The sequence below is a fragment of the Cryptomeria japonica genome, chromosome 3 (assembly GCF_030272615.1).
Source record: "Cryptomeria japonica chromosome 3, Sugi_1.0, whole genome shotgun sequence".
Taxonomy (NCBI): Eukaryota; Viridiplantae; Streptophyta; class Pinopsida; order Cupressales; family Cupressaceae; genus Cryptomeria; species Cryptomeria japonica.
In genome coordinates, this window is record NC_081407.1 from 35,622,599 (window position 1) to 35,649,263 (window position 26,665).

The 26,665-nt window shown below is 37.7% G+C and overlaps 1 protein-coding gene across 8 annotated transcripts in view; it reads left to right on the plus strand.

Annotated features, from left to right (window-relative positions):
- LOC131058600 (NEDD8-specific protease 1) overlaps positions 1–24,207 on the plus strand; it is a 47,059-nt gene extending 22,852 nt beyond the window's left edge. For 2 of the 8 annotated variants that reach the window (XM_057992334.2, XM_057992336.2), the window contains exon 2: positions 22,761–24,207. In XM_057992334.2, the coding sequence (XP_057848317.1) occupies positions 22,868–23,536 (669 nt within the window). In that variant the 5' untranslated portion in view covers positions 22,761–22,867 and the 3' untranslated portion in view covers positions 23,537–24,207. Of the gene's footprint in view, positions 1–19,101; positions 19,203–22,760 lie in introns of all 8 variants that reach the window. The other 6 variants (XM_057992335.2, XM_057992338.2, XM_057992339.2 and 3 more) reach the window with 5 other exon arrangements.
- Positions 24,208–26,665: the final 2,458 nt, after the last annotated feature.

The following is a 26,665-nucleotide window of genomic DNA, read 5'->3' on the forward strand; positions in this document are numbered from 1 at the left end:
ATTCATCTTATCGTTAGGGTTAGATCAAATACTAAATTTATAATACATAAGAGTTGGAGAGGAAAGACATGGAGGTTTGCTTGGAGCCATTTCTACACTAAGCCTAAGAAAGGTTTCCTTCTACAACCTTCGTGCTCCTCTTGGCGGCTCGGACTTGCTTGCCTATCAAGTCCGCTTCTCCCATATTATCATTCCTTGTGGGGGAATGGGTAGAGAATGTAACCGGGGTCCTTGACTCCTTTGTGTAAGGGCCATCCAAGCTCTTGATGCCACTTTGGTCATCCTAGCCTACTTATGAGCCCCTTGTTACCCCTCATAATTTATATTTATAATGACTGATGCATAATTTTATATATTATTCATACTTAATCATGATTGATTTCCAATAAGATATGATTAATTCAAATTTGATAAGTATAGTCCTTTTCCTAAGCACATCATATCCTTTAGACTGCTATGAAAGGAATAGAATGGAATTCTGCAATAAAGTAATGCATTTTTAATATGCCACTAATATGAACAGCAGAGATGCATTGGAATGATACAACATACTGTTGTGACGTTTTCACACATCGCCCCATTGCAAATGGGGACCCTTGCTTTTTTGCTTTTTAGGGTTTGTTTTTTGGTCTTTTAGGGTTTTGTTAGTTAGCCTTTGCATTTTGAGTGCTGTTGGGGAGATCAATAGGATAGCAAGTCCGGCTTGAGTGATGTCCTGATCCTGAAATTTGGCTAAGTCTGGAATGTCCTGATCCTGAATTTGACTAAGTCTGGAAACTGAAAAACCTCAAAAAACTAGATTTTGCAATATAACTCCTGGAGGTCTGAAACCACTCTCAAACATCCTGAAAGTACATATGGAATATAACTTAAAGTATAAGAAAGAAGAAACATAGAAAGAAATGTCACTTATACTTAAAAATTATCCTGATAGAGAGTTCAAAAAGTCAAATTTCGCTCCTGTCCTTCACTGAGGATCCAGAGCGAATTTCGCTCCTGTCCCTTTCCAAGGGACCAAGGCAAAGTGCTCCTGTCCCTCACCAAGGGTCCAGGGCGAAAATACTTATTTGAGTTGTTCTTGACCTTGTTTGGTTAAATTGAGACATCAAAAGCATGGCGAAGGACGAAATGAGCATGATAGAGCATCCAGACTTGATCAAAGACAATGAAATGATGGAGTTTTTGTCTACAAAGGTAAAAGCACTCCTGTCCCTCACCAAGGGACCAGAGCGATTTTCTTTATATACACATTTTTAGACCTTTCTTAGACTTGAACTCTTATTCATGGCGTGTAACAAGATGATATCTTCCTTGGCCAGGAAATTTGAGATGAAAAGTGAAAAGATTTGGCCTTGAAGACAAAAGGCACTCCTGTCCCTCACTGAAGGACTGGAGCTTGAATTCCAAAATTGCATTATCCTTGCAAGATTTAAGTGATTTCGCGATTTGAAGAGGTCAAGGGAAGTATGTTTTGCCCGTTGAATATAACTTGCAAGGACCACAAAATTCGATGAAAATGGGCTAGGGCGCTCCTGTTCCTCACCAAGGGACCAGAGCGAAATTTTCAAGTATGCCTAAACACTTAACGTTTGAAATACTATTTCTTGTTTCCAGGACTCAAGACAGAATGGAGAATCATGTTTTATGCCTTGAAGGTAGTTGGAGGTTGATATGATCAAGAATTTGCGCAATGGATGCAAAAGGCGCTCCTGTCCCTCACTGAAGGACCAGGGCGAAAATCTCTAGAACATCAATTTTGCCTTGCAAAAAACGAGTTGAACATGCACTGAAGGGACGAAAGGGATCATTGCTAGCCCCACAACGTGAATTGGCAATTAAAAAATGAAGGATTGAGGACAAAAGTGAAAAGGCGCTCCTGTCCCTCTCCAAGGGACCAAAGCGAAGTTATTGGCATTCACTATTTTCTACTTGGGCGTTAATATCCTCCAAATCGCATGAAATGCCAAAATCATCAACTTCGAAATATTTGAAGAAATTAATTAAATTGGCATTTAATAAATTAATTTTGGGCCTCAAAAAATCGAATTTCTATTATAAAGGCATTTAAAATTAATTTTTGTGAAATAAAAAAATTAAAAGTTGAGCGCACAAGGCATTATTTTGTCTTTATTTATCAAGTCGGCCTTCTTCTTAGTGTTTTTTATATTTTATTTTTTGGCTTATTTTGTCAAGTCGGCCTATGGGAAATGAAATGGTGAGCGCTCTATATATTTGGGGTGTGTTTTTTCATTATCCAAATCATTCACTCATTATTTCAAAGTGCGATTTGGAGGGCAAAAAAAAGAAGTGCGAAAGCTGGCCTATTTGGAGTGAATTTTCCTCAAGTGTTGAAGACTAAAGGTGGTGGAGTTGATCCTTGTGAAGACTAAAGGGGGCGCATTTTGCTAAAGGGAGTCTTGATCTACATTTTGCCTAGCGAATTCTCTTATTTTTGCATCTTTTTTTAGAATTAATTCTCAAGTGGAGGTATGGCAAGAGCATCCTAGTCCCAATGTTGAAATTTTGAATTTTGAACTTCAAGTTTTGAAAATTGCGTAGTTAATTAGGAAATGATAACTCAAGATTTATCATGAAGTTTCCTAATTAAAATCTTGAATCTTCCTTTTAAAGTTCAATTTTTAGATTTCAAGATATATTATTAATTGTGAAATGTTGTGTAGGTATCAAGATGGCGACTCCCAAGCTCGAAAGATCTACAAGTCGGCAGGTTCTCATCAAGGACGATCGAGCAAGGACAAGGGCGACCTCCTCCAGCCTAGCATCGACAAGGATGGCCTTCTTTGGACTAACGTCATCAAGGGCGACTTCTCCAATCCAGTATTCCAAGGCGAGGTACATCAATCATCCTGCACATCAAGGACACAAGAAGTTAGAACAAGGGTTCGTTGAAGAAGCAGATAGTTCCAGATGAATTAATTAAAGCTAGCTTCTCAACAACATCAAGTTGAATATTTACCAAGTTACAAGTGTCAGACGAGGTGGCATCCTAGTCATCACTTCTCCAGTTAGTGTGGTCCACCTCAGCATGTCCAGATTCAATGTACCTAACTCATGGAAGGTGGCACAAACTCCGATGTACCTACCTGTTGTGACCATTTCACACATCGCCCCATTGCAAATGGGGACCCCCTCTTTTTGCTCGTTTTTCGCTCGCTTTTCGCTTCGCTTTTAGGATTTTGTTAGTCGGTCAGTTGTCTGGATTTAGGGTTAACCCTTGCGGTTTTAATTGCCATCTTTTCAGGCCAGAATCCAGTCAATTTTGAGAGCTTTTGAGCTTCCTTTCGTAGGATGCAAATTTTGAATACAATGATTTCGCCAAATTGGTCTATTTTCAATTGGAATTTTGAGTACAGAGCTTAAATTTGTCTAAGTGTTGATGATGAAATGTGAATTTTTGTCCAATTGAATATTTTGACCAAATTTTGACTTTTTTGATTTTGATCCCGGGCATTGGAAATGATTCGTTTTCGCCTTGTGAAGTGATAAAACTTGTAAAATCATGTTATTTTGGCCTGTAGGAGCAAAATCGCTCCTGTCCCTCAGTGAAGGACCGGAGCTCGTTTTCGAATATCTTACTATTCCTGCAGGGTCAAGATAAGTTACGAATTGGAAATGATAGAGGAAGGCGTGATCTTTCCGTTGAATATAAATTGAAGATTTTCATGAGCACGGAAATGCCTCCAGGGGTCAAGTTCGCTCCTGTCCCTCAGTGAAGGACCGGAGCTACAAATCAAATTTTGCTTTGTCCTTGCAAGATTTCAACGACTTGACAATTTGAAGAGGTCCAAGGGAAGATGTTTTATTAAATGAATATAACTTGAAGAGCAAACATGAAGAAAAATGGTCCAGAATGCCAAAATTGCTCCTGTCCCTCAGCAAGGGACCAGGGCGAAATACGTTGTAGCTCCCGTCCCTCTCCAAGGGACCAGAGCGATATTTTTCATAAGGCGAGATTCAGGCAAAGATCAAGTCAAGTTTGTGTTTGAAGGCAAGAAAGACGGTAAAATGAATTCGTTGAATACAAATTGAAGATTTTGAAACGTCAACAAGGGTCCCAAAATGCCCAGTTCGCTCCTGTCCCTCAGGAAGGGACCAGAGCGATTTTTGTTATAGATGATTTTCTTGCTAAATTGCAACCGGCCTCAATGCATGGATGAATGGAATGGGACATTGCGAATCCATTGAATATAAATTTTGAAGATGACGAAGTGAAATAAGGCCTACAGAGCTAGAATCGCTCCTGTCCCTCTCCAAGGGACCAGGGCGATGTGATGGTTATATTGCTTCTTATTCAAGTTCAAGACATTCCAAGACGAGGAACAAGGTGGCAAAGGCGTTTCAAGGCATTTCAATCAAGCACGAAGTTACAAAGGTCGTCACGTTGAAGGAATTTGCACTCAAATCCCCAGTTCGCTCCTGTCCCTCAGGAAGGGACCAGAGCGAAATTTGTATAAGGACATGAAATTTGAAAGTTGATCACGTCGCAAGTATCCAAGGGAATCGAAAGGGCTTCATTCTACACGATGAAGACAATTGCAAGTTGAACAGGGTAAAGACAAGCTCAAAATGTTGAACTTCGCTCCTGTCCCTCTCCAAGGGACCAGAGCGATGTTGAAGGTATTGACCGATTCATGCAAAAATCACGTTAAGACAAGGCTTCACAAGGTCATACAAGGTTCAAGGCGTCTTTTGAAAGTGATATATCAAAGTTTGGAACGTCCAAATGTTATCAATTAAGCTAAGGAGTCTATATCGCTCCTGTCCTTTGGACAAGGACCAGAGCGATTTCATCAAAAACATTCATGCTCCTTCAAAATCAAGAGAATGCAAAGATAGACGAGGTAAAGGACGACCTTTGGAAGACAATGAACGAAGAACGAAGATCAAATGTTTACAAATTTGAGCCAGGACATGGAGATCGCTCCTGTCCCTCTCCAAGGGACCAGGGCGATATTTGCCAAAACACATGATATCCTTTGAAGATCACGTTAAGATAAAGTCACACATGGTTTTAAACATCATTTCGAAGGCGATACAAAGGGAAATGGACGTTAAATATCACCGATTTGAGCTTAAAATGGAGAAAAGACAAGGATCGCTCCTGTCCCTCTCCAAGGGACAAGGGCGATGATCCTTTAAACATCGAAATGTCTTGTGAAAAGCAAGTGGGACGAGCATGGGATGAACAAGCAAAATTATTATTCATCATACAAGGAGAAGTTAGAATCAAAAACGATGAATTTCAAGCTATAAGACATGGATCGCTCCTGTCCCTCTCCAAGGGACAAGGGCGATGATCCTCTAAACATCAAAATGCCTTGTAAAATTCAAGCAAAATGAGCGTGGAATGAAGGAATGACATTGTTTGTCCATCACAACGAAGATTGAAGTTCGAAGTTACAAAGATTAAGTTTAAAAGAATGGATCGCTCCTGTCCCTCTCCAAGGGACCAGGGCGATATTACATCCAAGGGCATCCCTTCACACATGCAATTCAATCAAACTCGAAGGACCCGACAAAAATGATGATTTGAACGTAGAAATGCAGAGGTTGAACGTCAAAAATGCAAAAATCGAGACCAACATGATGGATCGCTCCTGTCCCTCTCCAAGGGACCAGGGCGATGAGGTACGTATACTTCATTTTCAAAATATTTTGGCGCTCAAATAAACATTTTTGAATTTATTTAAATGCTAGCAAAATCGATATTTTAATTAAAAATGGCATTTAAATATTGCGCTTGGTATTAATTAATTATTTTTTTTGCCTTGTAAAAAAAAATCGAAGTTTATTAATTAAAAACGGTGGCATTTAATAATTGATTATTAAATTAATTAAAAAATTAAAAAGAGCGCTTGGTTTGGAGAGTCGGCCTTGTTATTTTATTAAAAAATCGTTTTTAATTGCTATATTTTTTATAAAAGTCGGCCTTGGGGGTGAATGGAGAGGTGAGCGCTATAAAGGGAGAGTGAAATCTTCATTTTCACATCATCATTTTACCTATCTTACATGTGATTTTGAGGAAGAAGGTGCGAAATTGTGTTTGAAAGTGCGATTTGGAGTTTATTAATCAAAGGTGGTGCGAACTATCAATCCAAGGTGGTGCTAGTAACTTCCAAGGTGGTGCGAATCTATATTGAGCGAATTTGCCAAGGCTTGAAGATCACGTTAAAGGGGAATTTGAAGATCACGTCAAGGACACAAAAGGTGGCGAAATTATTATCTTGAGGAGATCACGTTGAAGACTATCTATACCTCAATTTTGCCTAGGCGAATTTTGTTCTTTTTGCATTCTAGAGTTAGCTCTCTATTGAGGTATGGCGATTTGATTTTATTGTTTTAATTTTGAATTGTTGATCGTCATATTTTAAATTTTGAATTATTTTGAATTTTGAATTCCTAGCTCAATCGTTTTATTTTAGGAAATGATAACTCAAAGACTTATCATGAAGTTTCCTAAAATTTATCCTCTAATCTATGTTATTTATTGCAAAATCTAGTTCTCATTATGAAATGTTGTGTAGGTATGGCGACCCCGAAGGCGGGAGCATCCACCAGTCGCTCAGCTCTCATGAAAGAAGATCAGAAGACCGAAGAAGTGGAGACCAAGATCGTGTCGAAGTGGAGCAACATTGGAGATACAAACTTGGGGAACTTCAGCACGAAGAAGTTTCGAGAGGTCCCTTACATTGGCAAGCCATCACCTGTCGCCCGGAGAATAATCGAGAGTGGCATCATTAAGGCGGCCGGCTTTCCTCCAGCTGTTCAGTGCCACGAGTTGATGATCGAGTGTGCTCGTCACTATGATCCACAGTCTAGGACGATCGTGTCCAATGAGGGAAACACTTTGGCGTACCTTTCAGAGGAAGCTATAAGTGAAGCTTTCCATCTTCCAGAGCACAGGGACATGATATACGAGAGCATAGAAGGAGCCAGATCAATGTACGAAGATGATCCAGATGCTTGTCTAAGCATTATCAATAAGAACTGGCTACTCAAGAGCCGTCCCCGTCTGAGCAAGGTCCCGAACACACCGCACAGGATTGATTTCCAGGAGGAGTACAGAGATTTGATTACCATGCTCAACCGAGTTACAGGAGCCCCTCATGCCTTCTATTTTGAGAAGTGGATGTTTTACTTCATCCAGGTGATTGTTCAAGGGAAAGGTACGATACATTGGGCTAGAATGATTAGCCATTGCTTAGACGTACAGTTGAGGAGACTCAAGGCTACTAAGTCCTTCCACATGAGTTCATATGTCATCTATGCCTTGATCAGGAGTGTTGAATACGCAGGACTACCTCATAGAGGAGTGATTGGAAGAGGACCCGGCGAGGTCAGAGCTTGTGATTCCTATGCCTACTTGCATCATCCGCCAGGGAGCAACTATAAGTTGGTTAACGATACTTTCACGATGAACATCACCAGGATGTTGCAAGGTGGAATTCACAACAGATTATCTCAGGATGCCCAGGAATTCATAAAGAGGTACGGTGCTTGGTTCATTCAGTTTCCGAAGTTCACTTATATTAGAGTGCATGGATGTCCTTTACCTCCATACATGTTGCCGAGATACCCGACAGACAGAATTGTGTTACTTGAAGTAACAAGACAGTTGGCAGCATATGTGAAGGCATTCAGACACAGACATCAGAATGGAGTTCCAGTACCTATCATTTTGGGTAATTCAGTTGAGGTATGTCCTAATGCTTTAGCCATGGATGACGCAGAGAAGCAGTTAGCCTTGTATTCTTTTTCATCTTTTGCTTTGAGAGAAAGCTTTGATCCACATGGACATTTAGAGGAGACAGTCGGCAGGAAGTTTAGACATGAGTACCAGATTGAAGATTTTATGATGAATCTCTTAGATGATCTTGAAGTGAAACGGAAAATGCATTCTAGATTGCCTTTGGATTTCATCAGGAAATGCAAGATTTACAGAGTGGCCGACCAAGCTCAGGACAGTGGCAAACATATCCAGTCTTCCTATGATCGAGAAAGCAAATCAATAAGGTTGGATTGGAATGAGCCTGAGGTCGTGGATTTAGATACTTTGATGGCACCAGTCTTGTCTTGTACTCGCAGATGGGTTGACATTCAACATCAGAAGTTGAGAGAACAGGGCATATCTATGTCTTTCACTTTGGAAGAGAAACCAGCCGAAGGTGGAGCTAGTGTGAGTGAAGGCAATCCTAATCCTAGAAATTCAGGTGAAGGTAACCTTCGATGTGCCAGTGAGGGCAATCTCCATTCAAGAGGTTCGAAGAGGAAAGAGAGACCTGGAAAGAGAGAGTCTTCCAAGAAGAAACAAGAGGCTAACAGAGATCGATCATCCGGTACTTCTTCTAGACCTGAGAAGAGAACAATTCAAGTGGAAGAATCCATGGAGTCGATGGTACAGAACGATAGGCAGGAAGAAGGACAGGCACAGCATGGTTCACCCGATGGATCTCTCCAAGACTATGAGTTAGATGAAGACAAAGAAGACAATGAAATAACATCTCCTCCCAGACAGGAAGAAATAATGCATCAAGAGATTCAAGTTCAAGAAACAAGATCGATTATCCCAGATTGGTTGAAGGAAAGATTAACCAAGGTGATCGTAGTAGAGGACAAGGACAATGCAATTGATTTAGAGAGCCTTGTTGGACGTTCACACGAAGTAACAGAGAAGAGAAAGGCTACCAAGATGTCCAAGATGATTCGAGATGAGACTGGATCCAGAAAACTGCAGATAGCTACACCGGCAGCAGACAAATATGAAGGTGAGATCTTAGCAGAAGAATATGATATACAGACTTTTGAGTTAGGACCATCCACAGCAGAGCAGACTTTAGATGATGCTACCGATTCATTTGAAGCATTGAAAGACAAGCTTAGAGAAGAAATGGAGAAGAATAGAAAGCTTGAGAGAGAGGTCGGTGCATGGAGGACATATTTCAGTCACATCAATGAACCTTTGGGACGTCAGGATCCAGTTAGATCACCAGTACAAGCATTGCCGCTTCAATCAATCAATGAAGCAGAAAGATTCAGGAACATGGTCCAACGTACAAGTAATTGGATGGATAGATCTCATACAGTGGCCATAGAGTTTGTAACAAGGATGATAAAGATTATTCATCAAGCTATCCAGGTTATTGAGATGATCCACAATTTGATGATAACAGTAGCTGCATTCGCCCATACCAAGGACGTTATCATTCCTGTCTTGAAAGTTATTAGACACACATCAAGGAAGATTTTAGCGCAGGAGAAGATCTTGGATGGAGAACCTCACAGTTTGTTTCATTGGTCAACCTTATTCCATATGAAGAATGTTTTCTTCGAAGACATAAGTACTAGATGTGGCCAAGTTGAGGAGGTGATCAATCCGATCCAGGACAGAGTATTTGAGGTACTTCGTACCATTCTTGGCAGAAGGATCGAGGTCGAGACAGATGTGGATATGCAGGAATTAGAGGATAGAATCAAGGTCATCTTTTGCAAGGACACTAATGTTACAAATGAGCAATATGATCAGATGTTTGCCACCATGCTCCTGATTGAAAGAACGAAGGAACTTGAATCTTCATGGGACGCAGCTCTTCTAGATGCATTCGATCAGGTCATCCACTTAGAAGAGAGTATGAAGAATCTTTCCGAGATTCCAATTGCAGAAATCGAAGGAATTGTGACAAGATTCATTGCATATGCCAAAAAAGAACATTGGAAAGGGAATAAGATTCTAGATGAAAGGTTGTTATAGATGACATGGCATCTTATTTGTCATTGGTTTATGTCTCCTAGGTTTTTGTGCCAAATTTAATATTTGGCTATGCATTTAATATTGTTCAGTAAAAAGGAGGCCATTTGTAACAAACCCTAATTAGGGTTTAGGTGTCATGATCTTGACCGTTGATCTACTTTCAATCTGGACCTTTCATTGTAACTGGGGATGCTATTTATACCCCATTTTCCATTTCATTTGGGAATAGTTAATGGTGCAATAGTCAATAATTGATGTAATAGAGAAGAGAGATTAGAGTTAGAAGCAATTTTATTTTGTAGCAAGATTGAGTTTGAAGAGAGAAATTCAAGCAATTGTTGTATATGATGACTTGGAAATCAATAAAATATTGAAGTTATGGTGTTTTGTTGCAACTTTCTTGGTTATCTTCATGGTTGTTCAATTTACTTGAATCATGCTCAATCAAAGTAGTGTGTTAATTTGAAGGACATAGTGTGAGACTTGATCTTTGGTAGGATTCGTAATCCAAACCACTAGCTTCTTGCTGATTGTAGGAACGCCTTGCGTGGTCGACTGGAGAATACCTTGAATCCCTTAACCTTCAATCATTATTGTATCTTGGATATGTACCTTCGTGGTAGTGTCTTTGATCTTTGATGCATTGAATATCATTTTATTACCTTAGAAGATCGCACTAATTTCAATTGAGTTGTTATCTTATGGCAAAATTGAAGTTGGTTGAATCTTGCCAAGTCTTGTCCATACTAAGTCATTCATAGGGTTAGACTAGATTAGACCTCTTTCAAACCCTACTCTTTTGTTATTTTTGAAAAGTTTCTTAGTTTAGTAAAATCTTAAACTTTCGGAATACGTAAGGCCCCTTGGAGGAAACAGCAAATCACATCATACCACTGGAAGCTTGTCCACACGTAGAGACCCTACTAAAAGAACCTTGGAGTCTACCTAACTGATCCTTTACGCGAATCTTCAGCATTTAGAGACTATTTTCTCAAGAGAGGATAAGATGCCTATTGGTATTTTATTCTGTGTATGATGGTGTACAAAATACACGTCAACACTACCTCAGCTATCCATTGGTGGAATTTTCTAGAGAGGACATGTGTCCAGGCAATACAATTATTTCATTGGTCGAGCATTAAATGTTATGTAATGGTTGTAACAAACCCTATTAGGGTTTTCATTGTAAAATCTTGGCCATTGATCTCGAATTGATCTCAGCCATCGAATTGTATTATGGGCACTATATAAACCCCGACTCTTCATTTTGTAAAATAGAATAGAATAGGAGTTGGAAGTAGTTAGAAAGGAGTTAGTGAATAGAGAGTAGTTAGCTAGTTGATAGAATAGCAATTAGAGTAGAGTAGAGAGAGGAGAAGGCAAAGGTTGTTGCCAAGATGTTGTTGTAAGAGACTTGTAAAACTTCATTGAAGAAATGGTGAAATTTATGGGTCGATTCGACAATTTGCATGGTCTTTATACTTCTCATATTTGATTTCATGTTATTAGATGAATGGAAGAAATGTGCTTGATTGATGGTGAAATTCGTATATCCATACTACTAGCAGTTTGTTGATTGCAGACTTGCCTTGCGTAGTCAACTGGAATCGTTCAGCTTAAGCTCAACTTCAATTGTCGCTTCTTCATTGATATGCATCAACCTGATGGTGTCTATGCCTGTAGTGATGATTTGAACATCATAAAGCTTTCCTTCGAAGATCGCACTAACCTTGTGGAGATGTTCCTGTGATGTCAAAACAAGACTTAGTTAGAATTCCATCAAAGATCATTCATTGCTCTTACATTCTTAGTGTTAGGATTAGATCCTTTCCTCGCCCTCATCTTTTTTCCTTTTTTTTTCAAGTCTAAGCTAGTGAAAATCCTGTGTTCCAGCAATATTCAAAGCAGATCAAACGTTCAATCATCAAATGTAAGTCCCCTTGTGATTCCAGCAAATCACATCATACCACAGAGAGCTTATCCACACGTAGAGATCCTACATACAAGAACCTTGGAGTCATCCTGATTGATCCTTTTTCGCGATATCTTCAGCAATCAGAGGCTTTACTCAAGAGAGGATAAGGTACCTTTAGGTATTTTATTCTGTGTTTGATAGTGTACAAAATACACGTCAACACATACCCGGCTGGCTGCTTCCTTGTTTCCTTATGTAATCACTGTGATCAGGTCTGCCCGTTCTCTCCTTCCTTTCTCTTCACTTCCTATGCAATGCACTTAAGTATCTTCCAAGAGGTTTGATGTGAGTTGCGTCCCTCAACCAATGCACTCTTTCTTAACAATGTGCCTCTTCCTTAAATAATCTATAATTATTTAATACAGATTGGTTGTCCCAATGGTGATTAGTTAAGGCAGTTCGAGAGTTCTTCTTAGTAATGATAATTAGGAAAGAAACTCCATTCGCTTGGTGTGAGATTACTTCTTGACAACGATTTGTTAATCATTCAATAATGGTTTTCCTGGCAAATCGCTGCTCTTACCCCAGATGTAGTTGCTGATTGTTTTAACATTGTCTTGCTATTATAAACTTACATCGAACTTCTTCTTCATTGTATATTGGCTGTGGTTGTAATCAAATATGATTGCTGCATATAAAATGTATTTCATTTATTGGTAATTTGCTGCCTTAGATGTTCTTTAATATATATCACTGTTTGTTTAATCATATCTATTGCTGCATATATTGTTTTTATGTTTTTATCGCTGACTTTCTTCTTGGAGATGATGGCTGTCTTTGATTATTCATCAACAGAGCTGTCCATTATATAACACTTTAAGTTGCTGCTATCCTCTTTAGATGCCGACTCCTTTAACATGGCAAATACTATATATCAATGTTTCCAAACAGGATTGGCCTTAATGACTTTTTGTCTTGGGCACTATTGATGTGTGTTTAATGACTCTTAGAACACAAAATAAAGTATTGAATACTGTATCCTTTCTTGAACAAAATGTTCCCAAATGCTAAACTATGTGATCACTTGAGATGACTCCAAGGTTTATATTGTTAGGTCTTGATGTGTGGATAGTCTCAATGGTTGATGTGATTGCTGGTAATCCAAGGGGACTTACACTGTACATGAATGCTTGAATGCGGTTGGAACATGGAAATTTACTTGATTTGAAAAAAAAGACAAAAGGGATTGAGGGTTTAGAGAAATCTAATCTACTCCTCAGATCAATGATAACACTGGATCATGCTTGGATGGACACATTCCTCAAACTGAGTATTGCTTTGCCATGTTGCCAACAACTACACAAAACTAATGCAATCTTCCATGGGAAATGAAAGGTTTTCATATCATGAACATTCATCCAAATACCCAATACACTGGCGCAACTTGAATAAACATATCCACAATCGACCTTAGCACATTTTAATGTTCAGGCTAACTATGCAATGTAATTGAAAATCATCCAACCACAAATAGTATGAACCAAGGAATTATCAACACCACACATTGCTCCATCACAATCAATGATCTTCTTCTAAAATGAGGATATAACAAGAAATCATACAATATGTAAAAGGAACACCACCATTCACCATAAATTAAATGAAAAGTATGTTCATCTGCATGTATTAGCAACAATTTCTGCCTAAGTTGATCTACGTTGATCATTTCAATGCCTTTGCTTGTAAACTTGGGAGGTAAACTTAATCATTGTCACTTTCATTTAGCATTATCACCAAGGTCTTCAAGGTAGTGGATTTTTTGGGGTCGTGGGTTTTGGTGAGTCATGGACTAACTCAATAACTTCCACTTCAAGTATTGATTTCGCCAAGTGTTGACTTGGTGTTTTCTTTCTCTTCATCATCACTTGGACCTTGAATCATCTTCATCAAGCCTTTTATCTTAGTTGATTGATCATTGCCTCTTGATTGTGGATTCGGTGAACAAATACTGAATTTCATCACCTTCACTTACATTGACCAAGTGAACATCATAAGTTGTGGATTCTAGCATGCCAAGGGAAAAAGTTGCTACCCCACCTCATGGTCTTGGATTCCACCTAGTCGTGGATTTTAGAAGGGTGTGGATTTGCAAAGGTTGTGGATTTCTCCACCTCATGGAATTTTTATTTTCATCCACACTTGTAATTTCTTTGACATCCATTCTTCATCCACCTAGGTCTAATCGATTCTTGTCTCCTCATCCTGTCTTTGGGTGTCCTGCTCACTTGACTTCTTATTAATGCCGATAGGCATTCTACAATGGCAACAAGGGGTGGAGTGAAATGTGTGTTAATGTCAACTTTTATCGTTTAGTTTAAATTTGACAACCATCCACATGTCAAAATATTAATATTAATTATAAATTTAATACTTAAAAATTAAACACCATATAAACAAAATATACTCATCAAAATTATAAGTTTTAGATGGATATATAAATATAAATCCACAATTTTATAATTATAATATTCTTTTAAAAATATATATTTTATAAAAAATTAAGTTTAATGATTTTTTTGAACAATGATAAGAAATTTAAAATTTGAATATAAAAAAACTATATGTCAATTATCGAATGAAAAATTTGTATCAGAATAAAATAAAATAATATAGACACAATAAAGTTTAAATATGGTCCAAGGGGTTGAGCTTAACTGGTTAAAACACTGGGTTCTCACTATGGAGACCCAAGTTCAATTCCCAATAGGGACATCTGAAGTGGAATTCTGAGTTGTGACTCTTGGCCTTCCATAGGATGGGGAAGGTCTTGGAGTCAATCTAATCAAACAGAATAATAATAATAATTCAAAGATATGTAATGGGGATGGGGCCCCCTACTGTGTCCCCACTGGTTCATAGCTCTAGTCAAAAGCCATTCAGGCTTCAGCCAATTACCGATCCAAAAAAAAAAAAATATAGCTTAAATATGAAAAAATATTTAATGTAGATACAATATAATCTAAATATTTTTGTATGTAGAAGATATAATTTAAAATGAATCCACGCATCACAATTGGAAGCATTGAACCTCTACGAACCAATAAAATAATTTTAAGATAAATAGAATGGTTTCAATTGATATCTATCGACATTTTTTTAGATAGATGTATTTAAGGTATCTATACTAGTCCATCCTAAGACATTAGATCTAGAGGTTACATTGTGAAGCATCATTAGATGAATATCTTGACACTCACCTATCACCTAAGCACTTAGAGCTGCAAAGACTCCAAACAATCCAAATGGAGACCTGTCTACTGCTAGATTGCCTAACTTGATCACATCTTGGCAACAAGGCATTACATCCCCTCACAAGCAAGAGTTTAAAGACTCGAACTATTGCCAAGCTAGATGACTAAGCTAAGACAACTACGCTACCAAGCAAAAAGTGGGGGTCCTAATTTGCAATGGGGTGATGTGTGAAAACGTCACAACATGCACCATAGTCTTTGCTATAGCAAATCATCAATGACAATCTATCAACAGTTTCCAATTCCACTAAGCAGTCAGATTGGGTTTACTTGTGGTATTGTCTTGAAAGCTATCATCATTTATAAAGATAATACAAGGAACTTTCTCATGTTATCAACACAATACTTAATACCAATACCATAATGAAGTCTCGTTATCATCCTTTAATTATTATTCTTGCTAAACCTATTCATGGTTTTACTTTTGGCTACTAACTAATTTAAAGGTGTCCTGGCTTGTCAATGCTGTTGTAATTGTGATTGCTGACAAATGTTTATTCTTACTTGTCATTGCTGTTCTTTTGTTCTGTCTTTCACTACCGATCACACCCTTTTTGTCTTTCTTATTTACAACAATTTGTATTCTTCCAATAAAGATCCCTTGATTCATTTTTCAATTTTGTCTCTTTTAGAGACTTCAAAAAATTGAAGAAGTTCTAACGATGTAAGGTTAAAGTTGTGGACATTACACTCATCGCCCAACCATTCCTATCCTTGGGTGTTAGTTCCTTCTATGGTTTTTATAAGAGCTGCCTGCTCTTTCTTGACCCTGAGTAATCTCTCATTGCCAACAACTGACTTTCTAGTGGTTTGCTTGAACCTTACCATTCTGGTATAAGAATATTCAAACATTAGCTTTCTATAATGAGCTCATAGGTCCATGATTTGAACCCAGTCCTCTGATACCACATGTAACGACCACTGAACTAAACACTAAAAAACTAGACTCAATTTACTTTTCACAAGTTAAAAACCAAATGGTAGTAAATCATGAATTTCTTTTCGTTTTTATTTCAAACAACCATTTAATTGAATGCATAAATATATTCACATGAAACTCTATGGAAAGGTAATCATTTCTTTTCATTGCATTGAAAGTTTAATACATTACATAGCATAAACAAAAATTACCAAAGTTACTCGCTTAAGAATCCTGTATCTACCTCACAAGCCTCGACTAGTCAATTGTAGGAGGGAGAGCATCATTTGGGCGCTATTCCTCCAACTATAGGCCAAAGGTCTCCTGCACACCTTCCTATTGGAAATGGTGTTGGCATTTTGGCACTAAGTTGTCATTGATGTCAACCGGCATGATGGAGATCCACATAAGGTGAGCATAAAGAATGAAGGTCTACCGGTAACGAAACCGGTTTGAAGGATAAAGAAACCGAAGGATAGTTGCCTGTTTATGATGAAGAGGTAGAATGTTAAAGTTGTCTCACACCACCGGAGGTGAAGATGTGCAACCGGTACAGGATGCTCTACTGATTAATAGAAGAAGAAAACTCTATCGGCAAAGGGATATACATGTATGTGTTTGCTGGACCGACTATGTGTTGGTGGGCCATGTCTTGATCATTGTGACGCCATGTGAAGCAGAGGTGGCAAACGTGTTGTGGTTGGTGAAGCCTCATCGACAGGGTTGATGAAACAGATATTCGCCATTAATGGAGGAGCCACAAATCACGGGATTGTATCTGACTGATTGCGGCTCGAGGAAGAAGGAATGACAGAGGAAGATCAGAGAGTAGTTGGCGCCTGAATCTATGCAAGGGAAATTCGATCCAGGAAGTCCTCGAAAAGAAAACTTCTGAAGCGCCTTATGTGTCGATTGATTTCGTGACATAAGATCTAATTCGAGATTGCCATTTCTAGAAAATATGCATTGGATAATGGAAACCGTGTGGAGGTGCATCCTTCTAGGACAGGTGATTGACTCAAGATAGGTGAGATTGGATCTCATGAAGATTGTGTTGGAAATAGGAAACGCTTACCGCTCAGGTTTTTGAATTGTATTCTGGCGGGAATTCATTGAATAAGAAATGAGAGCTCCAGATGGAAAAAGTTGTTGATGCTGTGAAGATTGAATAGAGAAGAGAAATGAGAGGGAGGGAGCAAGGAGAAAACTTCAGAAGGAGTTCTAAGAAAGTTGCAGTGTGAGTGAGCTAGCAAACCAGTGAGAGGATTCTACCGATAATACCATAGTCTTGCAGTTGAGCCCAACCGGTAAGGTGTGGCAGAGCAGGCTGCATCGTTGTGTGACACAGTGTGTTGAGAGATTGTGTGTGAGAGGGAGAGAAAGATAACAGAGGTTGGGAAACAAAGACAGTAATTCCACAACCGGCATTGTGAGTTTCAGTGGAGGAGAAAAGACTGTCAACTGGCAAAGTGTTAGTTGATCAAAGAGTTGCAGAATTCATTTGCAACAAGAAGCCTTAATTGTATTCAAATAGTATTTCAATATACATCGCCCAAGTTGAAGCTTGGTGCAGGGGTTGGTGCCCAAAATCTTTGTAAGTCTATGTTTTATCTGTGAGGCTGGATTGGAGCAGTAGTCTCCAGCAGCTTTTCTCACCAAGGTTTTTCCCATATTGGGTTTTCCTCGTAAATCTGGTGTTGTGAGTTACTTGTGTGTGAATGGTCTCTTTGGCTTTCTTTCTTGTATTACCGGTGTGCCTGTTTAAGTGGTTAAGTAAATAACTGATCTTCTCGAGTTAGATCAGAAGAGGAAAAACTTAGGAACCATTGATTCACCCCCCTCTCAGTGGTATTCTGTGTTCAACAAGTGGCTCTATCCTTCACGAAGAGTATAGACAAGGGGACCTATGTCGAGTCATCTGAGTACTGGTGTTGTGTGCCACATCTCATTCCGACCATACTACTTTAGACTGTCTTCTAACTAAGTATGACCAGTTTGGAAGATCTATGTTCTGGCGACAACTAAGATGCTTTGGCCAAAGTTTTATTTTCCAAAATAGTCATAAGTTCACTCACCTCTTACTTGACTTGGAGACTAATCTCATTCTATGATTTAGAAAGTTTCGACTCACTAGTCAAGACAAAACAGTCTTAAACCAAACATGAATATCATTAAAGTACACTTATCTAAAGCAGATTCCCTCTTTGGTATCTGCAAACTAGGTTCTGGGTTTAGCACCCTTAGTCCAAGACTTCATAATATCGTAACTTACAAACATGTAAGCTTGGAAACATAACTCTCTGTCTATTCACCCTTGGGGCCTGCAGCCCAGATTTCAGGAGTCTTTTCACCCTCGGGGTTTTCTATTGAAGTGGTTTTATTCTACACCTCCCTAGCAGCACCTTTCTCCCTTGGGGGATAGAAAATACAAAACTGATTATGGTTTTAGGGCAGTTTAAAGACTTTCTGTTTATGTTTCAGGAATTATCAATTATTTATTTATCTTGTTATCTATTTATTTATGAACCTCTGATTTGTATCATTGATTAACTCTTTTTTGATATATTTAAATTAATTGGTAGTCATGTTCTATGATGAATTTATTTATTTATATTTGATGCATTTAGTATCACTGTAAATCTGGTTAAGTATTGTCTACTTATAATCTTCAAAATGGATTACTAATTATTCTCTCTGTGTATATATTCATATAATTGTTCTCTCTCTCTCTCTATATATATATACATATATAGCTTAATTATTTCTAGTATTAATATAATTGATAGAATTAATTTTGTATGAATATTTTGTATTAATTTATTAAACTATCATGAATACTTGTATTAGCTGTATTAGCTGTAATGACCATATTAATTTAAATTATTAGTATTAATTATATTGAATTGCATTAATGACATTAAGTTGTATCCAAGTTACTGGTTGCATTAACAATGCTAAAACTATATTAGCAGCAGACCATCTTATTGATCTACATATTATATGTGCTGACTGGTTATTTTCTTAAATCTCTCTTACTTAAATTGTAATATATTTAAACAAAATACATTTCTTACTTAATAGTTTACAACATGTTTTGTGAGCTATACATGAAACTTAAGTATTAATAATAAGAAGAACATTCAGACTCTACTTACCTCCTATAGACTGCTGTTGGATTGTCTTGTAGCAGACTGGGCTGCCACTGATGATATTTCCTTCTCCCTTGAGAAGAACTTCTCTATTCACTCTTGCAGCATCTTGCTTTGTTTGCAAACTGGAATAATCCAAGTGAGAGCCCCAATCCTCCTTTTATAACTTTTTGAGAGCTATAATAAGAAAAAAAGTTTCCTTTTTTCATTGCTTTTTTGAAAAAGGTGTAATGTACCTAATTGGAACATTGAAAAATATCCACTAAAATTGCAATTTATTTAACAGTTGAACAATCAAAATGAATAATAAATTACTAGATAACTACGGATGATTACAACTCTCTTGAATTTCTGATATGAAGTCTGATTTGTATGCACAAGAAGATGATGTTGATCTGTATCAAGATCTGACTGCTGCTCCTGAATAATGTCCTATAAAACCTTGCATAAACTTGGATATAGATCTGCCTATATGAGATACTGCTGCTCCTTATTTTTGACTCTAAAACCTTGCATTAACCTTGTATAAGTCTGCCTATTATAGGTCTCAAAACTTGACTGCTTTACCTGATTGAAATCCCTATAATTATGCAGTTCTGTTATGAACCCTTCCCTGATTTATTTGAAATATATACTTCCATGTTATTAACTTCTACTGCTCAACGGAGCCTTTCAGAATAGATTAATACTAAATAAAATCTTCACACACCAAACTCCATTTGTAATCTCCATAATATATATCTTTCAAGAAGTGTGATTGTTCCTTAAAAGACATACCTCTTCATCGCACCTCTTGGTAATCGTATCTTTTGGGTTATTTATTTCCTTTAGAAACAAAACACACCAAATCGCACCCTTTGGTTTCTTCATACTAATCATTGTTGTTTGTTTGACTAACTAAACATAAACTACCATGTAATGTAATCACACCTCTGGCCAAATTGCACCTTTTGGCAAACTGTTTCTAAAACTGACTCCTTAACTGATCATTAATCGCCACCTTCCTATAAATCACATCTCTTCTTAATTTAAGAAATCGTTGCATATTAATTCTGAATTGTTTTGCTTATTAACCATCTTATTGGTTTATCATCAAATCATATTACTTGATTAAATCTCTGCTTTTACTTAGTCATACAAATTGCTGTCTTTGTTGATGTAATCAATGCTTTCTTAAACAAACTGCCACCTTTTCTCATTGGGACTCTATTAAATATGATTGCTGCTTCTTATAGCAACCATAAGGATCAGGCTTTCTGTTTTGTTTGTTTGTGTATTTGAACCAGAGGTCTTCATATTAATCAGATCTCATATTTGTTTGCATATTAACCAGATTGCATAACAACCACTGCATACTTGGATTGGTTCCTTTTTATTAATCTTACTGGCTTCTTTAAAGAGTATTCATTGCTGCCTCTTAATGATAATTAATTCCGCTCCTTATCATCAAGCATTGCCTCCTCTCTGCTCTATGGAATACAATCATCGCTATTCCTTAACCTTTATCTTTTAGTGCTTACATGCTGCTCTCATTTACAATGAATCACTGCTCTTTCTTAAGCTCTTTCATATGACAAATTATGGATCGGCCATAAATAATTGATTTAAACATTTGTTCTTAACAGATCAGCCTCCTTTCAAGAATATGACTGTTATACACGTCGGTCCTAACTCTGCTTTAAATGACTGCTAGAAATGCACGATTAGTGGTCTTTGGCCTTTATGCCATTATGCTTCTTTGTTAAGCTATGGGGTTATTACAAAAGTGCATTTCTTGGCTACAGTTAAAAAGCTCACTTGATCTCTTGCTTGCATTTAAAAAAATGCAATTTTCACATGTGATTGATGACTTAGGGCACACGATGACACAATAATGGGTAATGGCAGTTTGTATGATTTACTATGCCCCTCGACCTTGTCGGGGATGTTGCCCCCAAACCTTCACAAGGGATGTTGCCTCTTGATCCCATTGGGGGCATTGCCCCTATATCCCCATGAGGGGTGTTGCCCCTTAACCCCACTGGGGGCATTGCCCCCAGATTCCGTTGAGGGCATTGTCCTTCAACCCCATTGAGGTCTTCACTCCCAAATCCCCATTAGTTATTGGGATATTTTGTCAGATCAGAAACTTGATTACAATGAGGGGGTGATGAGGAATTGGGATATAACTCGAGTGTGCTAACTTAGACATTAATGTTGCACAACTTGCCAAAAATCTCTTTAGATGAGGCAACTTCTACATATGACATGGCTAGTGGAAATGGCATTGTAACTCATTTAGTGGTTGAACTTGTTTTTTTGGTCTTGATATGTATTAAACTCTAATTTTGATTTATATATGATGGAAATCCGTGTATGCTCTATAAGTTAAGTAATATTTGTTTTTCCTTGAGTTTTTGCGGAGTCCTAAGTTTTTTAATTATTTGGGCTTGCTAAGTTATTACTGAGGCCAAGGTTTTCAACTATGGTAGAGAGCCTCAAAGACACGGATCATTCTAGAAGTTGTGGGTAGGTAGGTTTATCATATCTAGTCAAATGATTTGTATGTAGCTTGTGTGGGAAGTTACTAATTTTGTTATTAGTAAGTGTTTACCACTTTCTATTATCTTTTCTATTTTTTATATTAAAACGACTGATATATCAAACACATCTCTAGAATTCCTACATCCTTTTGGTTTTGAAGGTGGGATTCTATTTTTTTGGATGGTGCCCATATTGATTTTATTCTTGTGTTGTGATGCATGCTATGGTTGCAACTTTGCAAGTATGCTTTGGAATCATTGAGGAATACAGATTTCAATGAAGTATAGGGTTTAGGCACCCCAAAAATTTCTCTCCTTGAAAATATCTTACGGTCAAATCCATGAATTTTAAATTTCGGAATCCTTTTGCATCTGTATCTACTCTGCATCCAGTGGATGATCAAGACAAACAATATAAGCTAAAACTTGTGATTAATTGTGAATAATCCTAACCGACTGCGTTTGCTGTGCCGTTTCCCAAGATCTTCAAAAAGTGATTCAGAAATCTTTATTTTTATCTCATTCTTATGCTAAATATAGAAAATATAAATGTACTGAATTTCCTAGTTCAGGGTTAGGGTTAGGTTTATTTTAGAAAGTTAAATTTTAAAACTTAATGAGGTCTTGTTTATCATTTATACCTGAATTAGGTTTTGTGTGGTCATGGTTCACTACAGCACAGCTTACTATTTTAGGGCCAGTCCAAAATTTTAATTTAAACCCTATGCTTTTTTTAATCTCTGCATTACATTCCACATAAGATAACAAAATCTGTTTTCCCCTCCTTTTTTGGATATTAAATTGTTTTAATTTTTTCCCAGTTTCTCATGTTTTAATCCAAGGTAACTGAATTTGATTTATGCATTTGCCTCACCATGTCAATGACGTGTAACTGGAATGCTACAATGGTTTTGTCACCATGTAAACAAATTTATTAGAGACATTCAAAACTTAAAGTAGGTTAAATTCATGAATTTGAGATGACCTTATTGAAAAGGTGCATATATTTACCTCTTGGGATTATATAGCTCTTCACTACTTTTAGTTTTACCTTATATTGTTTGTCTTGATTTAGTGGTTTAAATTTTATCTTCCTTATTCTGCTGATGCCTAGTTAGAATTTGTGATTCGGACTACCTTTACTAATTGTTTCTATTGTGGAATAATCATGCAAGACCATGCTGTAGCTTGGCAGATCACTTTCAATTCAAATTCAGGCTATCATTCCCTGTGGAGTACAATAAGGACTGTAATATAGTGGGAGATTTGAAAATTGTATTCAATGGGAGATAATGAAAAAGTCTTGAGCTATGGTGATGTTATATTAAGGAAATCTGATTTGAAGATTCTTCGAGGTCCATACCATCTTAATGATCGCATTATTGAATTCTACTTCTGTTACCTTTCTAATTCAATATCTCCTACAATCAACTTTGTTGCACCTTCAGTATCGTTTTGGATTCTTAATGTTCCTGATGTTGATTCTATCAAACTATTTGTTGATCCATTAAAGCTTCCAGAGAAGGAGCTGGTTCTTTTCCCTATCAATGACAATGAAAATTTCAGCCTGGCAGAAGGTGGAACACATTGGAGCTTGCTTGTATATGACAGAAAGAAGAATGTCTTTGAGCACTATGACAGTTCATCAATAAACAAATCATATGCAAGAAAATTATTCACAAATATTAAAGATTTTATGGGTCCTTCCTCAGCTTCTGCCACATTTATTGAACATTTCACACCTCGGCAAAGAAATGGCCATGATTGTGGTCTTTATGTCCTTGCTATAGCAAAAGAGATATGCTCATACAGAGGAGACACTTTGGGTGAAGACTGGGAATCTGTGCTAAAAGCACGTGTAACCCCAACTGCAGTGAGTGAGATGAGAAATCAAATCCTAGAGATTATCAATGATCTGTCCAACCAGAAGGGGAATTCTGTTTCTTCTTAAGTTCTTATTGTTCTTGATTATGAGGTGAGATGGACTGGTTACTACTTTTTCTTTGTAACGAGCTATCATTTTAAGAAACTGATTAACTGGCTCGCATTGACTGCATCCTCGTGTATACCTACCTAGACAACTAATGAGAGGGAAGAGAGGGATATATGTTTGGTGATGGTTTATTACTTAGGGTTTCATACCATGATAGGAATTGGGAAAATATTTTAATAGAAGTAATGTTTGTATTACAACTTTCCATATGCAGTTTTTGTCAAGTTACTTTTCTGGGGCTAACATAAATAGCTTTGAACAGGCTTCAATGTTATAACAAGTGTTGCTTTGACTGAAAATCTAAAAACATGTTTTTAGAATACACTATTGAGTAAATATTTAGTCTACTTTTGCAGCAAGTTCAAGGGCAAAAAGGCTAAAAGCTTTTGGCAAATCTCAAAATGGCAGTTGAATTTGTAATGCCTAACAAACCATGCTCAAGTGTATTGCTAAACTTGACTGTGTACTGTAGTGTTTGACATTGATGGTTCATGGAAAGAGGGAAGGTGGGAAAGGGAGCATTATAGTTGCAGGAATCATGAGAAATTGCTGCTTGCCAAAGAAAATATTTTTTTGAACGAAAAAAAAAGAATTTTCCATTAATTGGGTTAATGATTTTTTATTCAAAATGCTGTGTTTAAAATGCAGTTAAATGCACGTTCTTTTGTGATCCCCATTTAAATTGGAATTTTGCACAATTTTTGGCTATTTTTTGGGTTTTTCTTTTTTCCCTGATTTCTGTGGCAATCTTTTCTTAACTCTAACCCTAACTCCATTTTTTCCTAGTAAAATCCTGATTAATTGAAAAAATCTTTATCATTTGGTTTGCCAAAGAAAGATTTTTGTTACCATGGACTAGAGATGTCTGCGAGGGCTAACATGATTCATCCTTTTCATGTCTTGTATATGGAATTTTCAAACATGTTCACATAATATTTAGACTTAAGTTGTCATGTAGTTCTTGGCATTGATAAAATCCAGCTAGAAATTTATCCAATGCTACTTGTTAGCACTTTTTTATTAGAATTCTAGTCATATGGTAGCCATTTTAAGACCAAAACTGGGCATTTTTCTAGTTAAAGATAGAATGCTATGACAAAATTTTGTTCTTTAATTATAAGCACAGTTTGAGGAAGTTGTTGAGAACGAAGAAATGTTTTACAATTTTTTTACGTTCTGCTTTTTTCTTTCTTCCATTACATTTTTTCGCTACTGATCCACTGTTCTGAATTACAGTGTCTGTTTTAAAATAAAACAGACCGTGGAAAAGAGAATGACAACAAACCACCACTAGCACATATTGTTCCAATGTCTAAAGATGACTCATTTCACTACTAGTTGCCGATCCTTTCTGTGGGTCATCAGGTGTTAAAATTTTACTTTTTTGTTATGTTAATTAATAGGTCTGTAAAATTTAGTTATCACATGCAAAAGTGAATAAGTGGTAAAGATGGAACATGGGCTATAAATAGGACGTAGGTGTGGGGTTGAGTGTAGTATCTTAGCAAGCCCCTGAGGTGCTGTAGGTGTTGAGCTATTGTTATTAATTCTAAGAGTTTGAATACGTTATCCATTTTTATTCAGTAACAGTGAAAGGATTGCTGAACAGTCTTCACTCTACTATGTTTGAACTCTATTTATAAATTATTTGGTTTCAAAATAATTAGTTTCATTCCAGCTACCATATTATTCTTGTTTCAACCTTATGAGAAAAATGGAAAAATTCTGTTTTACCTTGATGTATCTTTTTTTCCTTTTTCTTTTTGTAGTAAATGCATATATTCTATTTGTTGCCTTACAAGTACCATAATAGAGTATATTATCCAATAGCAATTGGATTCATTGTTAATTCTTGATGAAGATCACTAAAGTAAAAAATTATGTTATCATCGGGAGAGTGATTGCGGAATAATTAAGAGAACAAAGTTGGATTGGTTTAGTGGATTAGTCAAACAAGCATGCCTTTGTAGAAAAAGCGGGTGACTCAGTCCAAGGAGGCGATACAGGAGTTGGATTGTTGGCCTCGGCAAGAGGGGCAGTGACAAACTCAAAAGGCGGAGCCTTCTCAACAACACAAACAGAAACAGGCAGACAAAGAGAGAGGTGAGATACCTAAGCTGATTTGTGCCGACAAAACTCCGGAATGGGGCCCTTCTCAAACTTGCGTTTAGGCTGGATAGGAGGCATAGGTTGTCGATTGACCGTGGCAGGTTGGAGGACCTCGGGAAAACTTTGATGAAGTGGCTGCGAGATAGGAGGATCAGACAAAGCAACACTAGATACCAGCTGCATATGTAGCATATCCAATGGTCGAGGTAGTGGAGGGACATCCGATAGCGAGGTGATAAGAGGCGGCTCCAAGGAAAGAGCGATGAAGACTTGCACTCTTTTAGGGGGAGGTTCATCGATAGGCCTCGAAACAACCGACAACAACAACGAAGATGATGCAAAGATCAAAACATCTGAAGAGACAGGAACAAATACAACAGGAATGGGTGTCGAAGGTGCACCATCAGACTGCAAAGTAACATCGCTTTCTCGAGCCATCGCTCGTCGATAGCACTTATGCTCACACGCACGCTGATTACGTCAAAGATGTGGATCAAGAGCTAAAGCTCGAGAAGAGTCAAGAGCATCATGCTCCATAGGAGAGGCCTTTGAAATCGTGTCGGGGATAGGAGAAGGCCTGATTGATGAAACAAGAGGTGCACCTGAGATAGGCACTACATTCACAACAATAGGTGCCCTACCTCGCTTTGCTCAAGGAGTAGCTGGAGGAATAGAGGGTGCCTGCACAAGCTGTGAAGTAGGAGCAAGTAGTGACAAACGAGCACGCGAGGAACACTTCCCTTTCTCATATCGAGGTGGTCGAGGGACATCGACCAAGATTGGGACCTTGAGGGGAGGGTGGGCCACAAACTTTGACAGCGCATGCGCCTTTCTGTTGTCTGCACTAGGTGCAGTCGCGGGAACAAAGGACACAACTAGAGGCTGCGTAGTCTTGGGCGGATGAGGAGGTCTTTTCCGAGCAATAGGCTTAACCTCAACCCTTGATGATGAAGGGGCATAAGGCAGTAGTTGCTCTAA